General features: G+C 38.3%; 2 protein-coding genes across 4 annotated transcripts in view; one reads left to right on the forward strand and one right to left on the reverse strand.

Annotated features, from left to right (window-relative positions):
• Positions 1 to 3625, forward strand: part of LOC138747283 (ankyrin repeat and SAM domain-containing protein 6-like) — a 51111-nt gene extending 47486 nt beyond the window's left edge. The window contains exons 14-15 of the mRNA XM_069906367.1: positions 674 to 770; positions 2307 to 3625. Coding sequence (XP_069762468.1) covers positions 674 to 770; positions 2307 to 2356 — 147 coding nt within the window. The 3' untranslated portion in view covers positions 2357 to 3625. The remainder of the gene's footprint in view (positions 1 to 673; positions 771 to 2306) is intronic.
• Positions 3626 to 4975: 1350 nt separating this feature from the next.
• Positions 4976 to 15828, reverse strand: part of pdcd6 (programmed cell death 6) — a 92103-nt gene continuing 81250 nt past the window's right edge. For all 3 annotated transcript variants that reach the window (XM_069906387.1, XM_069906398.1, XM_069906392.1), the window contains exons 5-6: positions 6515 to 6624; positions 4976 to 5610 (exon numbers count right to left, since the gene is read on the reverse strand). In XM_069906387.1, coding sequence (XP_069762488.1) covers positions 5512 to 5610; positions 6515 to 6624 — 209 coding nt within the window. In that variant the 3' untranslated portion in view covers positions 4976 to 5511. The remainder of the gene's footprint in view (positions 5611 to 6514; positions 6625 to 15828) is intronic.

Below are 15828 nucleotides of genomic sequence, written 5' to 3' on the forward strand. Positions count from 1 at the left end.
AAAATTAGCCAGCTCGGAATCTACAAAACCAGATTGGAAGCAAGTGATCCTTGATCCTCAGGGACTGCCTGAGGTGGGGGGCGGTAACTTACAAAAATAAATTGGATAACTTATTTCTATTTAAAATACCCTGAATTGGAATCTTATTTTATTTGCTGCAGATGGCCAAATTCAAGCTCTGGTTTTATGGTATATAATTTTGCCACTGGGTAAAAATGAAGGGGGGGAAGAGTTTTTTTAAAAGTATTTTTTAATTTTTCATCAATAAACAAGGACATCACATCACTGACTGTTACAGAATATATAAAAATCTCCCAGCAATCTATATACATGTGGTGTTTCTCCCCCTCCTATTCTCACCCCTCCCCTCCCAAAAAAAAGGGAAAGACAGAGACGAGAGAGAGAGGCTGAATGAGGTGTGGGCGTTTCCAGTAAGTGTCCATGGAGGCTGTGGAGCCACCCCCTGATATAATTACTTTCATTAATCCATCCATTGGTGGGGGAAAAGAGTTCCGTTCCTCCATGAAATTTCCTTCCCTCTTGACATTCTCAAGTCTCTCTCAGACATGGAGCAATGCAATAACTTGCAACAATAAGACCTGTAACACCAAAATTTGTTGTTCTGTAATCATTACATTGAGATGATATAAATATTAAGATATCTTTTGAAAAGGGGCGTGAGAGGAAGATTCTCCAGGAAACTATTCTCAACTTTCATTCTTCTTTTGGAAGCAGTGCCAGCAATTCTCATCAACTTAATTTTCAACAATGTAAGTTTTTTAAAAACTGAATAGTGGTTAAATTTATATTTATATCCATAACTATCAAAAACTAGATGTTTACGATGTCTTGTGGAAAGCTTATTGTCATTATACATTGGTACAATGTATGTATGCAGTGGACGTTTTGCTTGCTGCAGCTTCCCATGTACATAAAACACACGAGCAATGTAAATATAATTAATGAATAAGAAAAAAAAGCAATGGATATCTTTGGCTTGGCTTCGCGGACGAAGATTTATAGAGGGGTAAATGTCCACGTCAGCTGCAGGCTCATTGGCGGCTGACCAGTCTGATGCGGGACAGGCAGACACTCCTTGCATAGATCTCATCAATTGATGGGAGCCGCTGCCTATGATCACCAATTGTAAAGGAGGGGTAAAACTTACTTGGGCTTTAATTCAACTTTTAATCCTGTAACAAGACTGACATGTAAGCTGTGTTTTTAAGGTTTGTGAAGAGTAAATTTTCTTACCTCTATTTTCATGACTCAACAGTGCAGTTCCTATTTGAAATTGCAGTGTTCGTAGCATGGCGAAACTCATTTCTCAGCTCATTAATTATTCCATGTAATAGTTCATTTTTAGAAAAATGAATTGTATTCCATATACAACATGACTAGAAGGTCTGGGATATTCCTGGATTTGACAATTGAAAAGTGCCATTCAGATCAAAAAATATCACTAGATTTTTAAAGCTGTTAGAACAGAGACTTTAATGGTTGTAAAAATGTAAAGAAAAAGAGTTCCAACTTACATCCCTTCTAAATGCTTAGCACATCAAAGAATGAAAATGTCAAAGTCTCTATTTTAAGACAAGGTTTCAACAGCCCAATCATAAAATTTTATTTAAATGATCAAAATAGCAGGGAATGTGCATTTCTTTTGAGTTGTTATAGGCTGCGAGTAGATGATCGAAAGACACCTCTATAGTCACATTTGGGTTGAGCATTACATTGTGAATCAAATTCAGGTTCAGCAATAGTGCCAAAAAACTTTAAAAATGGGAGGCAAGCACAGGTGGTCATATCTGCTCTTGTAATATAGCGCTTTGACAATGGGGCTCGACTCATTTTAAATGATTTGTTCAAAATTTCAATTTATGGTGCAAAAAAATAAAAATGAGAAGCTGAGCATTGTTTGAACGTTTTCACATCAATTACAGTAAAATCAGTTGCAAAGTCTGTTCCCATTTTGAATAGCTGGAGAAGAATACGCTCTTGCCTTGATATTTTAATGGAATTATTACCCTGTTTTCCCCCTCAGCACCCTGGGCTCTCACTTTTTTGAGTTTTAAACTTGAATCAATGTTTTGAGTTTCCACCCCTTGCAAAACCACGTGCTATATTGACTGCAGATCAGTATCATTTCTGTAGACTGAAATTAAACAAAGATACTACCAGAATGCTTGTGTGATCTGTGGATGGTACTGAATTCAAAAGGTGGACTTGCTTTTCAAATAGTTGAGCTTTTTTTATTTAACTTTATCATTGTTTTGTGACATAATTTGCCCATTTAATTCCAACAGCTCCTGTTACCTGGATTGGTAGGCCAATGGCACCATCAAATAAGAGATGACCTTGAATAATACAGGTGATTCAACAAATCCTGCACAAACTGCTCTTGAAGCCTGTTTTTTTAAAAAAAAATACACCTCCTCAATCTGAAGTTGCAGATGGCTTTCAGGTCCCAGAGACAGAAATTCTCTTATCGATTGAGGAGCCAGGAAATAATGGAACAGAATAAATGGATGAAGTTTGTCATCTGTGCAACAGATAAAACCCTACTTTAAGGCTTCATTTTTAATAAACCTATGGAAGATGCCTTTGCAAATTTGAATAATTTTGCATTGTGGTAGTGACTTGAGTCAATCAGCAGGAATTAGCATAAATGTATTCCTTATTATTGAAAATAACTGTTGAATGATCATACCTTATATGGTTAGTTATTTATGCTCATAATTTACTATATTTAAGGTGTTTATTACAATGATAGTGGGATATACAGTACTGTGTATTCAGCCAGAAAAAATTTAGAACCTGACTTGGTACCAGGGACTCTCTTCAGCCAGTGCCAGTATTTTCCAAGACAATTATGGTATTTCTCTTTAAGAGTCACTGGTACTACTATAACAGAAAAAAAGGTATTTTACAATGTTTATTCAATGGTTTGGAATCTGGTTTACAAGGAGCTATGTTCTATAGTCTCTTAAACTCAGTGGACTTTTTTATGCTCCCTCAAACTCCATTTGGTTTCCTCTCCTTGATTTAAAATGATGAGGTTCACTGCAAATTTTAATGATACTCTAAGAGTGGTGTAAATAGGAATAACTTCCAATAATCTGGAAAACCCGCCAGTCCAATACCAAAGTGCCAAGATGGCAGATTATTGGAGATTTTCTATACTATGCAAAATTTATAAATGGGTAAATTTGCCATGAAGTTGAATTTGGTTAGTTTTAATAATTGTAACATTTTGCATTTTTATTAAAGAGGATATGCTACTGGGTTATTAATAGTCTCCAGTGATGAACAGTCTTTAGCAACAGTGTTATATTTTATACATGGTCTTGGATGCAGCTGAATATGCTTAAACTTAGTAACAAATGGGGTTTGGGTAGGCTGTATGTCTCGACACAAACCATCCATTGTCCCTGATAGCACATTTTCTCCTTTGGAGTAATGGAAAACTAAGATAGCTGATTTGATCTTGCTAATGAATTCTCATTTGGTTGATTACAAGCTCATCCATGACCAGCCAACTGCACAAAAAAGAGCAAGCATCACTTTCTGCTTTGTAAAATTCAAGGCTGCTGAAAAAATGTAAATAAATTCTTAATTGTTTGAATCTTGTGTGCTTTTGAGGTATCTAATAACTGGTAGCAATTGCAGGAAAGCTGGTACAGGGGAACTATATAAAAAAAATTACAAACCAGCTACTGAAATATCGACACTAATCCTTACAAACGGAAGGAAATATGTTCCACCATGTGTAATTTGGTTTAAAAACTGTCACAGTATCCTGATTTAATGCATCCCTCCCATTGGAAATGTATAAACTATTTTGTAGTGACATATACAACCTAGTTTTTGTGACTTCTGTTGGAAGCATATTTATAAAGTTAATTTTACTTATTGCTTTCCCAAAACAGATAACCTTTAAAAAATGTTAAATGTTTCAAAGTAGATATAGAGCATTGTAACAGGCCATTCAGGCCCTATGAGCCTGTGCCACCCAATTAACTTACACCCCAGTACATTTTGAAAGGTGGGAAAAACAAACTCCTCACAGACCGTGTGGGATTCGAACCCCAGCCCCGATCGCTGGTGCGTTAACCTCGATGCTATCAGTTTTTCCCCCTTTCAAGTTGCATGTTCCAAAGATCCAAAACCCAAATTTTTTTTTAGCGCTGACATGACATCACAGATTGAGAAAAAAAAATCCACACCTGGCTTGCCCGTGTGGGGCTCTGAGACGCTAGTTTTATTACAATAACAGGAAAAAATCCTGAAATCTTTGCTTCTGGTTGGGAAGATGCCAAACGAAGCTGGGTCCAAGGCTGCAGCCGGAGTTGGCAACTCCATTCTCCACAGCGAAGAAATCACCTCGGGCTCCCAGGCAGGAGCCAGGACTATAGTTGGGGAGGTGGTCTTCTTTTGTAAATACATCGGTATTCAAAAAGCCTGTGCTGTTTAACTGCTGAGGCTACTGTGCAAGATCTACCTCTAGTGCAGGATGCCTGGGTAAGAAAAGATATCAACTCATTTGCATTGTCCAGAAAACATATGACAGAAAAAAAAATTAGCCACTGGAAGAACTGTCTTGACCATTCCTGATCTAGTTTAACTTTTACTCAAAAACTAAAAATTTGGTTGCTCTTAACTAATTTAAGGCAGTACTTCCACAATAATTGAGGATAATAGATCAGAGGTGGGGCTAAAAATGCTTGTTCAAAGGATTCTATTTGATGTTCCCGATGCACTCAATTAAGCTGGCTCCAATTTCTGTGGCCAGCAGTAAACTGGCAAGAGTTTGGGAACCCAAGGCAGTGAAACAAGTGGATGCAAATTCACCCTGTTGATCTCTATAACCAAATAGGACCATTGATGATGGAATTTAACAAAAGTTGACCAATGCATTACTGTTGCCATTCATATTTGAAAATGCATGCATCTGAACAAAAAGGCACTCAAGATGTACTGAAAATCTTGATTTATTTTCAAGTTTGAATTACATTAGATTTACCTTGTTACAGTTAATGAACATCTGGCACATTTTTATACATAGCATATACACAACTATTAAGGAAATTTGTTAAGTACAGCTTATTGGCCTGCATATTAAATTAATTTCCTTTTCATATTGTAATATTCCAGATTTTTAAAATCAAAAGTATATTAAGCGAAAGTTGTAGAATTTTGCATTATTGTACATGAGAAATAAGGCACCATGCAGTCTTTAAAGCTATTCTTTGCCATATTTAGTTGTATACTTTATCAAAACTCATTGCATTATAAAACAGTGTGGCACAGCTCCATGCTTAAGACATTAAAATCAGGTACATAGTCAATTGTTCCATTTCATAAAGTGCAGTTTGACAATTTATGCAGATATGCATTTGTTTTAAAAATTACACAAGCACGTGTTCTAAACTACGTTTAAAGTGTGTCTGATGATTCGATCAAATTAATAGACTAACAATTGTCTGGACATTACAAAGGTTCAGTTAACGTTTAGACTACACTTAAGATCATCGTAAGATACTGCTCGTATGAAATATGTATCCAGCCATCCTGGTCAGTATCAAATCGTCTGAATACATCAGTCAGCCTCTGAAAAGAAAAAAAACCTTTAATATTGAATCCTTTTTACTCCACTGAACCTGAACAAAGCATTGGCTGCTTTGAATAATTAAAGATCTTAGCCCCAAAATATCCCAGTAAACTGATAATCTGCTGTCCAGCTGTTTGAATAACCACAGTGGTTTAGCATATGGCTCACTGGTCAACATTTCCCTCACTAGGACTTGTGTATAGATACAATTCCTGGAGCTCCTTTCCGATTCATCCACCCTACTCTGATGAGTATTGTGAAAATCTGATAATCCCTGTGCCAGATAAAAATTTTATTTTGTGATAATTGAGAGAAAATATTTCAAATGCTCAATCATAAATTTTATTAGGTTAAATAGCATTTAATACAACTCAAAAAACCTCAAATCTTCCTTCTTTCAAGGTGCTTACTCATTAGGGATGAAGGTCAGAAGGTAATTGATACTAATGACAAGACTATCCAAGCCTAATCCAAAAGATCATACCTCAGCTAGTTACAGAACACAGAGGCCCTTGGGCACATTGAGTAAGGTATTTATTCTTCCCTCATGTCTGTCACCCCTAATAAATCTTGCCACTCATTAAGACAAGAGGAAAAATAGAATATGATGATAGGATTGAGTTAAATAAGGTTGACTTCCATCTTGTTAAGTGACTCAATAAAGAATATTAGGATTTATTTACAGTCCATATTATTGAACACCTGAGCATCTTGTCAGGGCAGATTGTGCAATTGACTCAAGTGTGTTGCTGCTTATTTGCTGTGAACATTGGAGGAGAGATCCCCCAAATTAGATGGTCCCCACAAACCAGTTTGTCATAATCACATTCTTCAATTCACTTTGAATCCAGTGAAGTAATAAGCTTATAACGAGATAGATTTGGTAAATGATCTGCAACGTACCTGCAAGACAATGCAGCACTGGATGAAATCATCAAAAGCTACCTGTCCCCCACCTTGTCGGTCAAATTTACCAAGTAGAACGTTGTAGACTTGATCTGACAGACGGTACCCTCAAAAGAAGCAGGTTGGTAAGTGTTACAAACACCTTGTACAGTTTGAGGAAGGGATCAAACAAGCTCTATTACCTTTTGAACAGACATTAGTCTTATACTCAAATCCTTGCCACCGATGTAAATAAACAGATGTAATCCATGGAGAGCCTGACGAGTTCAACCTGAAAAGGATACCTTTACGACTTCCATGCAACCCACCATTCTATTTGCAAAGGGAAATGGGACAGAACCAAGGGATGAAGATTTATCCCCACTCGTTGAATATACATTTCTTCCCCAATCTTTTTAAAGGAAATGACTCAAGTATGTACGAACCATTTTACTTCAAACCGGCTACATGAATGAGATTTTACACCAACTTTTATGGGCACATACAGTGCCTTTGTTTCCCCCCCCCCTTTATTTGCCCCTGTGCTCCTCAGTTTTAAATTTGTCATCAAACAATTCATGTAATTAAAGTGCATATTCCCAACTGTATTCAAGGTTTTCTTTAAATATATTTTGGTTTGACCATGTAGAAATTACAGCACTTTTTCTACAGAGTCCCCCCATTTCAGGGCACCATAATGTTTGGGACATTTAGCTTCACAGCTGTTTGTGAGTACTCAGGTATGTTTAATTGCTTCATTGGTGCAGGTATAAGAGAGCTTGTTTCTAAGCTTTTGCTCACCTTTGGAGTCCAGTTGCTAATTTTCAACACGAGGTCCAGGTTTGTGCCAATGAAAATCAAAGAAGCCATTAAGATACACCGCCAAACCTTAGGATCACTGAAATCAACAGTTAGGAACATTATGAAGTCACTGCAAAAGGACTGATATTCCAAGGAAGATCTCCACTGCTTACGACAGAAAAATTCTCATCACAATGAAAAAAATCCAAAAACTCATGTCGGACAGATCAGAAACACTCCTCAGGAGGCAGGTGGGGATGTGTCAATGACTAGTTTACAGAAGACGTCCTGAACAGAAATACAGAGGCTACACTGCAAGATGCAAACCATGGATCTTGGGCAGTTCCTTTACGCCTCCACACGTTGCTCTTGCCATCATTCTGATACAGGTTCATCTTAGTCTCATCTGACCATAAGACAGTTTTCCAGTTTCTGCAGGCTATTTTAAATACTTCTTGCAAACTGTAATCTGGCCATCCTTTCTGTGGCTAACTAGCAGTTTGCATCTTGCAGTGGAGCCCCTGTATTTCGGTTCATGAAGTCTTCTGAGGACAGTAGATAATAACACCATCTACAAATTTCCCAACGATACCACGGTAGTGGGTTGCATAAAGGATGGGGATTGAAAACTTAGCTGATTGTTGACTTCAGGAAAGGAAAGCCAGAAGTATACAATTCAGTGATCATTGGGGGATCAGAGGTGTTGAAGGTGAGCAAATTTAAGTTCTTGGACCTAACACACCAATGGCATCGTGGAGAAAGCACATCAGCACTTCGACTTCCTCAGGAGTTTGTGGAGGTTTGTTGACACCAGAAACCCTCTTCTCACACCCCTTCTACAGAGGTGTGGTGGAAAATGTGCTGACCGGCTGCATCACGATCTGGTGTGGGGACACCAATACTCCTGAGCATAAATCCCTCCAAAAGGTAGTGAACACAGCCCAGGACATCACAACCAAAACTCTCCCCTATTGCATACATCTACAGGGAACGCTGCTGCCAGAGGGTAGCAGCAATCATCAAAGACCCACACCACCCAGCACACGCTCTGTTCTCACTGCTGCCATCAGCAGAGGTGTAGGTGCCACAAGACTTGCACCATCAGGTTCACAGCTGCTATCTTTCCACCACCAGACTCCTCAACAACAAACTCAATCCTCTTGTGCATTTTATTGATCTTTTGTTCTTTCTGTATTGCAGTTGGTTTACAGTTCTTTTATTTGTTTACATGTTCACATTGTGTAGTTTATGTTTTGCACTAATTTTGCCATGCCCACAGGAAAAAGGAATCTCAGGGTTGTATGTGATGTTATATATGTACTCTGACAATAAATCTACCTCCTGAAGAGTGATTTTGATCTGTTGGACATACGTTTTGGGATTTTTTTTCATTTCAATGAGAATTCTTGTAGAGGTCATCCTTGGAATACCAGTCCCTCGGCGATTACTGAGCTCACCAGTATGCTCTTTCTTCTTAATGGCGTTCCAAACAGTTGATTCTACTAATCCTATGATTTGGGCAACGTCGCCCACTGTTTCATGGCTTCTTTGGCACAACTCTGGTCTGTATGTAGAAAAATGGCAACTCCAGACTCCAAAGGTGAGCAAAAGCTGAGAAGCAAGCCTAGCTCTTATATCTGGATCAATGAAGTAATTAAACAAGCCCAAGTACTTACAAATACCTGTGAGGCCAAATCTCCCAAACATGGTCCACTGAAATTCAGAGATTGTATAAAAAGTGCTGTAATTTCTACATGGTTATACCAAAATGTATATAAATACCTTGAATAAAATCTGGAATGTGCACTTTAATGACATATTGATTGCTTGATTACAAATTTAAAACTGGAGTGCAGGGACAAAAAGAAGAAAGTGTCTTTGTCCCAAACATTATGGAGGGCACTGAATAGATTGAGGGCATTTCCCTTGCATATGTTAAATAGAAACCAAGTCATTGATTCCAAACAAGTTAGAAAATAATAGACAATTCATTTGTGAAGGCCCAACTACAGATTGCTCAAAGGTGTATATGAATTAGAACAAACGAGTCTGGAAGGTGCTGGATAGTGAAATTTCCAGTTAGGCCTCTGCAATTGTAGCAGGAAAAAAAACTAGCTCAATGCATTTTTGGTCAGACTTTCTCATTTAAGTTTCAAACTTTTTAAGCAAGAAATATCTATTGTAACATTCTAATTATGGGCCCACCAAGTGGGAAGAAATGGCTAAATTTGTAATAAAAAGTTGTACAATCTGAATTAATGCTATTTTGGTTTCAAATTATTTTAAACAATTAAACATGATGGCTTTTCAAATTTTTAGTTGCATTTACACACATTAATGACATTATTAACAAACACTCCATCTTTGTGACTGTCTCCCAGAGAAGAGGTACAAAATCAGTTCAATGATGCAGCCAGTTATTTCCATTTGGACAGATCACAACCAGTATGATTCAATCAGAAGATCCAGGCTCTTCTACCTCAGGTTTACAATGGAAATGCCAGTTTCCATCTTACAATATAGGAAAAAAAAACTAGCAGTTCTCAATCTAATGGGCGACATTAACTGTTTTATTACCACAAATAAACTAGGAGCTATCAACAGGTCCTTTAAAATAAATGTAGTTTACAAAAACATTAGAACATTCTAGTTGGAATGGATGAATGAACATCTACCAAGATGAAATTGCATACATTTGCCCAGCTATTATGGAAAATATAAATGCATGGAAAAATTTATTTTGTATTTGTAAATAATTACTTTTTACTTACTATCTATCTTTTTGTATTACTCTATTCTTTTGAACATTTACTACTATGTATCTAACTGCAACCATATGTATCCAATTAACAACCCGGTGTAACCACGTACCATTTATGGATAAAATATAAGGGTGGTGAGAAGCATAGCATGTGATAAGAACTTTACAAGACAGAGGAGACTCCAATAAGAAGTGGGGGGGGGGGGGGGGGCATAAAAGAAAATAGTGGCAGAAAATGTCAGAGCATGTTGTCTTGAAACATGATTAGATAAGTAAATAAGTAATACTAAGCAATAATGGTGTCTGATTGAGAATCAATGTGTAGCCAAGATAAGGGACATGATGGATTGAACAAGGTCAGGATTAAACATAAAAGAAAGGAAGCATGCTGTGCTCAGTGGGTGATCAGTGACTTGTTCTCTGATTGCTTCAGTCTTTACTTCCAAATAAAGGATTAAATTTCTTGAAAAATCCTCTGCGCTGCCTGACTCGTTTTTGGACCTCAGAAAACCAGAACACTATTAATACAATTGTTATGTTGCATATCTGGAAAAAAATGTACAAAACACTGATGCAATAAAGGTTTTTTGAATATTTTATTCTTCATTTTTTATAAATATACAAAATAAAATCTTCTATCACAATATATTAAACTTTTTCATACAAAAAAACCCTACTACCCTCCCTACAAAAATATAAAACCACCTATCAAAGCTCACACATACTATCCATTAAAAAATCTAAAATATGTGGGGAAGTCACATCTGCTTATATTGTAACAACATGATATTATTATAATTGGGCCTCTATATGGCTGCCATATCTTGACAAATATATTTTTTTAAGATTGTATGTTATTTTCTCCATAACTATACAACTATTCATCCTGCAGTCTAACATTCTATGAGTAAAGGAGACTCAGACTTCCAAGTAGTTTCAAATCAATTCTTAGCCACTGCTTTAGCTGCTTTGACAGAAGAAATTTGGAATTTAAGTTAATTTATTACTTATTTCAATAAAATTACCCCAAAAAATAAAGCTCCGGATCATCTGCTGTTATCCTTGTTAATGTTTCAGTAATACCCTGCCTTCATGCAAAAACGTTCCTGTTTCAAATCCTTCGCTGTCCTCCTTCATTGAGTATAATCTGATTTGAATCCAAGAAAGGTGTGCTTGGGGGGGTGAAAGTGGTCCTGTCTTCCTCAAGGAAAGATTAAAGATTAAAGAAATCTGGCGTGTGCTGACAAATTGTATTTCCTAAAATCCGGTAGCATAAATCCTCCTAATTTATAATCCCACTTTAATTTTTCTCATGAAATTCTCAGCACATTATTCCATAGAAATTTCCCAATATAATTATTTAATAATTTTTAAAAAATTCAGCGAAAAAATAGGCAGGATTGGAAAAATGTATTGTGATCTTGGCATCATTTTCATTTTGACACAATTAACCTTTAACCTTCCAATCAAAGTAATCGGCATATCTTTCCATTTTTGAAAATCCTCCTCTATCTTCCCTAACAAGAGAATATAATTTAATTTGTACAAATTCTGTAGATCATCATCTATTATTCCAAAGTATTTAATTCCATCTACTTTCCATTTGAATCAACTTTCTTTTTGATATCTTTCATAATCAAAGTTCGTCAATAGCATTATCTTTTATCCATATTAATTTTATAACCTGAAACCCTTCCATATTTTTCTCGTGTAGTTTGCAATTTCTCCAGAGATTCTGCCAGATCAGATTAAGATAAGACCATAAGATGTAGGAGCAGAAATAGGCTATTCAGTCTGCCCTGCCATTTAATCATGAACTGATCCATTTTCCCACTTATAGCCCCACTGCCTAGCCTTCTCCCCATAACCTTTGGGTGTATTTAAGGCAGAGATTGGTAGATTCTTGATTGAACAGGACATCAATGACCTGGTCTCCACAACTGCCTGTGGCAATTTCACAGATTCACCACCCTCAGGCTAAAAAAAACTCTCCACATCTCTGTTCTAAGCAGATGCCCTTCAACCCTGAAGTTGTGCCTCTTGTCCTAGACTCTCCCACCACGGGAAGCAACCTTTCTACATCTACTCTGATCATGCCTTTTAATATTCAAAACGTTTAAATGAGATTCCCCCAAATTCCAATGAGTACAGGCGAAAAGATGTGAAACACTCCTCATATGAGAACCTTCCGTCCTTGTGACTCTCCTCTGAACCTTCTCCATTGTCACTATGTAGGTGTGTGTAGGTGTATAATAGACCATCAGCAAATAGACTGATTTTATGTTCTTGTCTAACTTTGAAGCCTTTACTATCCAGATCTCTCCTTATAATCTTTGCCAGCAGTTTAATTGGAAAGATAAAAAGCACTAGGGACAGGGGACACCCCTGTCTACTTGATCTACTCAGAGGGAAAACTGCTGACATTTGACTATTAGTTATAATTTTGGCTTGTGGTTCATGATAGTTTTTTTAAAAATCCAATTTATGAATGTTCTACCTATTCCAAATTTCTCCAATTTTTTTTTTAAAAAAAAGCCATTCTAAACAGTTGAATGCCTTTTCCACTCTGAGGGAGACTGTTTTGCTGGAATTCAATTTTGATTTAACCATATGTATTATATTAAATAGCCTACCCAGACTATTTGAAGAGCCTTCCTTTAACAAATCCCACCTGATCTATATGTATTAATTTAGGTAAATATTGTCCCAGACTGTTAGCTAATGTCTTCCTCAATATCTTATAAATTAGCATTCAAAAATGATATAGGTCTATATGATGATGTTTTTAAATGGGTCTTTTTGTTTTTTTTTCCCAGTAACACTAATAATAGCTGTTGAAAGAGAGTCCGAGTCTCCACTGCCCAGTCGAGCACATGCATTAAAAGAGGTATCAACAAATCCATAAATTGTCTTTTGAACTCAGGAGGGAACCCATTCTCCCCCAGAGACTTATTAGCCTGCAGAGTGTTCAGAGCCTTCTCAATTTCTTCTCTTGTGAAAGGAACTTTTAATTCCATCTGTTCTCTCCCCTCTAATTTCGGAAGCTCATCGTTCACAAGGAGCTCGTCCATCTCATTATTATCTCCTAGTAATTCTGATTTATATAGTTTTGAATAATATTGTCTAAAAATATCTTTAATCTTTATTTTAATTATATGCTAGGATATTGGCTTTTGTTTTAATTGGATTTATTATCCTCAATGACTCCTCTGACTTCACTTGCCAAGACAAGACCTTGTGCTCGTTCTAATTCATAATATTTTTGCTTACTTTTTAAAATAATTTTTTCCATTTTATACGTTTGTAATTTTTTGCATCTCTTTTTTTATTCTCTAAAAGTCTATATTTTACTTGTAAACCCTTCCTCTGATATTCTTTCTCCAGTTCTGTTATCTCTTTCTCCAAACCATCCAATTCTGCATTATATTCTCTTTTAAGATTTTTAGTACAAGAAATAATTTGCCCACTTAGATAATCTTTAAGCATATCCCATATCAAAAAACTGTTATGGGTGAAAGGGAGATTTGTCTCACAAAATAGTTCTGTCTCTGAATAAACTCACAGAAGCCTGTCCTTCTCAACAACGTGGCATTAAGACATCATCTGTACACATTTTCTTGTTTTTCCACTATTGCAACAGTTAAGGTTAATGGTGAGTGGTCTGACAATTAAAGGCAAATCAATCTTTGTGTGCAAGTCATGGACCCTTGAATATTTTCTCTCTGTGGGGTTGAGCTGCCTCCAGACATCAATCAGATTTAAATCTTTCATGAACGATAGCATTGCTTTTGTGGCTTTCACCCTTATTACTGTTCTCGCTGATTTAGTCAATATCAGATCCAAACAGAAAAGCCTCCCCCCCCCCCAATATATTTTGTCTACCCTTTGATACTTTTAAAAATATATCCTTCATAAAGGCTTCATTGCCATAATTTGGAGCATAAATATTCATAAACATCCAGGATTCTGCATAAATTTTAACAATGTACCATTACAAACCTTCCAGCTTGGTCAATCGATACATCTTCTACTATTACTGGTACATTTTTATTAATCAAAATCACGACTCCACTCGCCTTTGAACCAAAAGACAACAATATTACTTGCTCCACCCATCCACTTTTTCAATTAGCATGTTCTGCTTTGGTAAGATGCACTTCCTGCAGAAAAACTACATCTGCCTTTAGTTTTTTTTAAAAATTGTGCCAATGTGGCGGCACACATGTCTTGCTACAGGAAGATGGTGTCGTTGGGACTTGCTGATTACCTCATGGTTTAGACCACAGTTCGCGCCCCAGGCAACATGATGACATCACTGCCGCAAGGGGCAGAACTCCCGTTAGCCTTAAAGGGGAGTGCGTGAAGTTCAAATAAAGCAGTTCAACTGAAATCCCACTGAGTCCTGTGGTGTGTTTCTGTGCGTGTAGCTACTGCTACATTGGTGACCCCGCAGAGCCCAGACATTTATTTGGTCTCTGGGTATGGAGTGGCAGTCAAACAACCCCCCCCCGGACGCATCGCACACACACTTGGTTCGGGCAGGCGGAGGCGCAGTTTCACCTCAGTTAGATCACCTCTGACTCCATGATGTTTTACCATGTGGTGAGTGCCCTTGACAAAGAAACTGCGGCCAGGGTGGACGACCTGATCCATGATCCACCAGAGGAGGATCATGTCGCTCTCAATGCCCTCCTCCTTGGCACCTTCGGTCTCTCCCGTCGACAATGCGTGGCCAGGCTGATGAACCTCGATGGCCTGGGGGACAGAGCCATCCCCAAATCCCGCCTGATGTTTGAGCATGCCTTCCTGAAACAAGTGCCGGAAGACATCAATTTCTACTGGCTGATGAGGACTTCTGACCCACGGAGAATCGCAGCCTGCACCAATGTACTTTGGAGAACTAAACGGGAGAACGAAGCTATCATGGGTCAGGTTGCCCGCCTTGGACCCAGTCGATAACAAACCGCCCCCAAGCAAAGGCCGAAGGAACACCAAACCACCTGGTGTTTCTACCACCTGGTGTTTCAACGCTGGGGAGCCCAAGCCTGCAAGTGCCCCCAGCCCCGTTCATACCAGGGAAACAACCAGGCCAGCCGCTGTTGATGGCTGTGACGGCTGGCCACGTGAACAGCCTCCTGCATGTGACGGACAAGACCAGTGAACAGCATTTCCTGATGGACACCGGAGCAGAGATGAGTGTGCTTCCCCCAACCGCCCTCGAATCCCACACAAGAACATGAGGCACAGCCCTACAGGCAGTGAACGGCGCCGAAATAAAGACTTTCGGCAAACGAAGCATCTAGTACCCCCTGGGGTGAGACAAGTACTGATGGAGATTCCTACTGCTATGGTACAAACTGCAATCCTAGGAGCCGACTTCCTTCAAGCGCACAGCTTACTAGTGGACCTCAAAGGCAAGAGACTCGTACATGCCCGTACGTTTCAGACTCTCTGATGAGTCTTCCAGCGCGCACGACCCTGGAGTAGTCACCATCTGTACGCTCAGAAGTGAGTACTCCTGCATCCTCAATGAGTTCCCTGCCATCTTATGGCCACAATTCACCTCCACCATGGCGTCTACCACCATATTGCCACACAGGGTCCCCCCACTCCACGCCAAGTTCAGCCAACTGCTGCCGGAGAAGCTGCAGCTTGCTAAAGAGGAATTCTCCCACCGCCAAGAACTTTGTATAGTCTGCAGGTCAGACAGTCCTTGGGACTCTCCCCTTCATATGGTCCCAAAGGCCTCTGGGGATTGACCCCCGTGTGG

The sequence above is a fragment of the Narcine bancroftii genome, chromosome 1 (assembly GCF_036971445.1).
Source record: "Narcine bancroftii isolate sNarBan1 chromosome 1, sNarBan1.hap1, whole genome shotgun sequence".
Classification (NCBI taxonomy): Eukaryota; Metazoa; Chordata; class Chondrichthyes; order Torpediniformes; family Narcinidae; genus Narcine; species Narcine bancroftii.